A 3,871-nucleotide genomic window follows, 5' to 3' on the forward strand; every position below is an offset into this window, starting at 1 on the left:
TACTGTATACTGCCATATAGATATTTTAATATTTAAAAAAAAAAAGGCAATCATTATTTCAAGCTTTGAAATAGTTTTTTTAACCAAGTCTTCTAAAAAGACACAGTCGCTTTATATAATGAACAGATTTTAATATAGGCTTTTATGTACATACATATAAACATTGATCAATTACCATTACAAAAATCTCAGTCTTAAACATTTGCTCATTCTGTGTATTTGTGACTTTAAAATAGGGTAACTTTGTTGCAAAAGCTTACAGCACAAGGAATCTTGATTTCAAATTTGATTTCAAACTGAATTGAATTGGCAAAAAAGTACACATTCAGGAATAAAATTATAAAACAAATCACCTCGATTCTGTTGAGGTATCCGAAATATGACAACACTGAATTTAAGAGCCATATATGTTAGGCCTTTTTATTTAGATAAATGGAACATCAGATGGCTTTGGCCTGTAATGACTGTACAATGTAGTGATGCAGTTAGGCAGACTAGGATACATTTCTAGCATAAACTTACATTGTAAAGAAATTAAAGTTCCATCTTTGATTGTTGAAAGACATTCCAGTGCATTTCACTTACAGCCAATAAAATTTCCAGTAGGATTTTCATAGATCAGGCGTGGATCTATTCTGATCTATTCTAAACTTTTGACAAAGTTTAATCCATGAGCAAAGTGAAATAATTTCTACTTTAAATGCACGGAGAGATCGTGATTGCACAGTCTGCGCACAAGCAATGTCGGAGTGAGAGGACAGGCAGTTAATTTGTATAAGTTAGGCCTATTTGAGAGCTCGCATCCAGTTTTCTGCGATTACATGACTGTGTTCTCATATTACAATAAAGCGCTCGCCACATTTGTGCGGGAATGATTACAATTATGCAAAATACCTGCAATCCCGCGCGGACATTCAGACTCTGTAATTGACAGGAGGCGGATGCGTGTCAAACTCACCGTCGGAGAGGAGAGAGAGAGACGCAGCTTGGAAAAGCGGCGACTTTTCCCGGTTCAGATATCAAGGCTTTTATTGGTCCGTTTACGATCGGATATCTTTATTGGCTACTGAAGGGCCGTCAAAGGTTTGAATATCAATTCAAATTGTGGGCGTACTCAGTAACGAACTATGATTTAAAAGTAACGAAGTAGATTATTTTGCTTAATGTGTACTTAAGTACAAGTAAAAGTACAGCTTCAAAAATATACTCAAAAAACTACTTAATTACAGTAACGTGAGTAGTTGTAATTCGTTACCTCCACCACTGGAAGTGGCACTGTGTAAATTCAGCTGGATAAAACAAAAACGGTGTCCTTTTTCATTTCAGGCTGCAAAGCAGCAAAATGTGATTATTTTAAAGGGGGGTGATTCTTTTCTATACCCACTGTATGTTGTTATTGTGCAAAAGACAAAAATGCAAATGCAATGGTCAAAGTCCATCTAGCACATGTTTACGTAGAAAAATGCAAAAACGTGCTTTGTGTGAACATCTCCCTTGACTCTGTAAACTGGGGAAAAAGAGTCAGGGGAGCGGCTTGTGTCTCTAAATCCAATCAGAAAACACTCTTTTTCAAGCCTTTTTCTTGTTGCTTTTGCTGACATCAGGTTGGCTACTGTGTCTTGGGAGCACTCTGTTTCACTCATTTCACTTGAAACAGGCTTCGCAAACAGAAAAATGTCTCACCTTGCTCTCAAATAAGAACAAAAGCATGCTTTACTCTCATGAACACAAAGTTTTTGTCTGACGTAAACTCAGAAAACACTCTTTTTGAAGCCTTTTTCTTGTTGCTTTTGCTGACATCAGGTTGGCTACTGTGTCTTGGGAGCACTCCGTTTCACTCATTTCACTTGAAACAGGCTTCGCAAACAGAAAAATGTCTCACCTTGCTCTCAAATAAGAACAAAAGCATGCTTTACTCTCATGAACACAAAGTTTTTGTCTGACGTAAACTGATACGGAATCCTTCAAACACTTGTGCTAGCAATGCATTGCAAAAAATAGCATGTTCGAATTGTGGTGTATCACTTGTTAATAGAGGAGCATTTGAATTTCTCACATCTGAAGCTTCTAATGTTGTTCCAGTAGTCACCATATTACAAAAAAAGACTGTCAGCTCTTGTCCAGATCCGTTAAACACAAGGTTATGATATTTACTGGATGAGAAAGAAGGTATTATGAAGGTGTTTTGCAGCTCTCTGTAACAAGAAAGCTAAGTTCATCTACAAGTTTAACCATGAGAGCTGCAAGTGTAAAATATTTCCAACTATTCCAGATGAAATGGTCTACAGATTTTGAAGATGTTTTTTTGAAGGTATGAGGTGTAATTCACAAGTGTAGACGAGGTTAACAAAATAGCTCACTAACAAGAGCTTTCTCTCTCTCTTTAGCTTGTCCTCCAGGAACGTTCAAGTCCAGTCAAGGGACGGGTTTGTGTCTTCAGTGTCCGTCCAACAGCAGGTCCACATCTGAAGCCGCCACTATCTGTGTCTGCAGGAATGGCTACTACAGAGCAGACGGAGAGCAGCCAGACATGCCCTGCACTAGTGAGTCATTATAATCATCATCAACATATTACTGTTATTGTCATTATCATTAGCATTAAACTGAAGCGGTCAGGTCACAACATTGTTTCAGGAGTAGTTTGAGAGCACAGATCTGCACCGGCAGTAAGTTGTAGACCAAACTGAACCAGCTAATGAGATCTACTGAGCCAACCTGACCAGAAACATCATGCCCATTCAAGCAGTTGCATAGTTATCTGCATTTGAGGTGCATTACTTAGATTTACATGTATGCCTTTCTTACAGTATGTGTGTCTTTATTCTCAAAAAATTCTGTTTTTGCAGGGTTTTTGTTTCATTTAATCCATTACTGAGAGGCTGTGAGGCTCACAAGACTGCCGTTTACACACACACACACACACACACACACACATACATACCTAAAGCGCTGCAATTAACATTATACAATTCTCATGTATAATTTGATTGCTAGTTCTCTCAAATCTTCAGTCAGAAATGTAGTGCTGCAGAGAAAGTTTATTCTTGGGCGCCTGCATTAATACATTTACTTGTTTCCAAAAGCCTTGAACATCTTGAACTGTTCATTTCCCATTTTTAAACTGCTTCTGGGTCATTATTTGTTTACTCATTATTTACCTGAGTTACAGTCTGGAAATTTTATTTTTGGATTGTGTAATTCTGCATTCTCTCTCAGAATTAATTTTAAAATAGTTTTGCATATCACATAATTGGAGCTTAATGCTAAATACTACACAGTCACAGTTCTCACAGATTGTTTGTTTGTTTGTTTGTTTTACAGGTGCTGTTGATTTTTTAATTTAGTAAACAGTGTGTTCTTAATATTTTTATCATATCACATGAAAATATATACTGTGTCATTTATTTATTCAGGAAAATGGTCCAATATTACATATCTGTGAGCGGCAAAAGTATGTGAATCTCTAGGATTAGCTGTTCATTTGAAGGTGAAATTAGAGTCCATCTGTTCAGAGGTGTTTTTAATCAGTGAGATGACTATCAGGTGTCAGTGTGTGCCCTGTTTTATTTAAAGAACAGGGATCTATCAAAGTTTGTCATGTTTGTGGAAGTGTATTATGGCACAAACAAATGAGATCTCTGAGGACCTCGGAAAAAGAGTTGATGTTGCTCATCAGGCTAGAAAAGTTTTCAAAGCCATCTTTAAAGAGTTTGGACTCCACCAATCCACGGTCAGACAGACTGTATACAAATGGAGGAAATTCTAGACCACTGTTACCCTCCCCAGGAGCGCTCCACCAACAAAGAGCACTCTAAAAGCAAGACGTGTAAAAGTCCACTAGGTTTCAAAGGACTGCAGGCTAACTTCTAAG

General features: G+C 37.4%; 1 protein-coding gene across 1 annotated transcript in view; it reads left to right on the plus strand.

The window, feature by feature from the left end:
• The window catches only part of LOC107671589 (ephrin type-B receptor 1), a 248,840-nt gene that overhangs the window by 169,052 nt on the left and 75,917 nt on the right, over positions 1 to 3,871 (plus strand). The window contains exon 4 of the mRNA XM_016464503.1: positions 2,388 to 2,543. Within this exon, the coding sequence (XP_016319989.1) occupies positions 2,388 to 2,543 (156 nt within the window). The remainder of the gene's footprint in view (positions 1 to 2,387; positions 2,544 to 3,871) is intronic.

This window comes from Sinocyclocheilus anshuiensis, unplaced genomic scaffold (assembly GCF_001515605.1).
Source record: "Sinocyclocheilus anshuiensis isolate Anshui unplaced genomic scaffold, SAMN03320099.WGS_v1.1 scaffold1149, whole genome shotgun sequence".
Lineage (NCBI taxonomy): Eukaryota > Metazoa > Chordata > Actinopteri > Cypriniformes > Cyprinidae > Sinocyclocheilus > Sinocyclocheilus anshuiensis.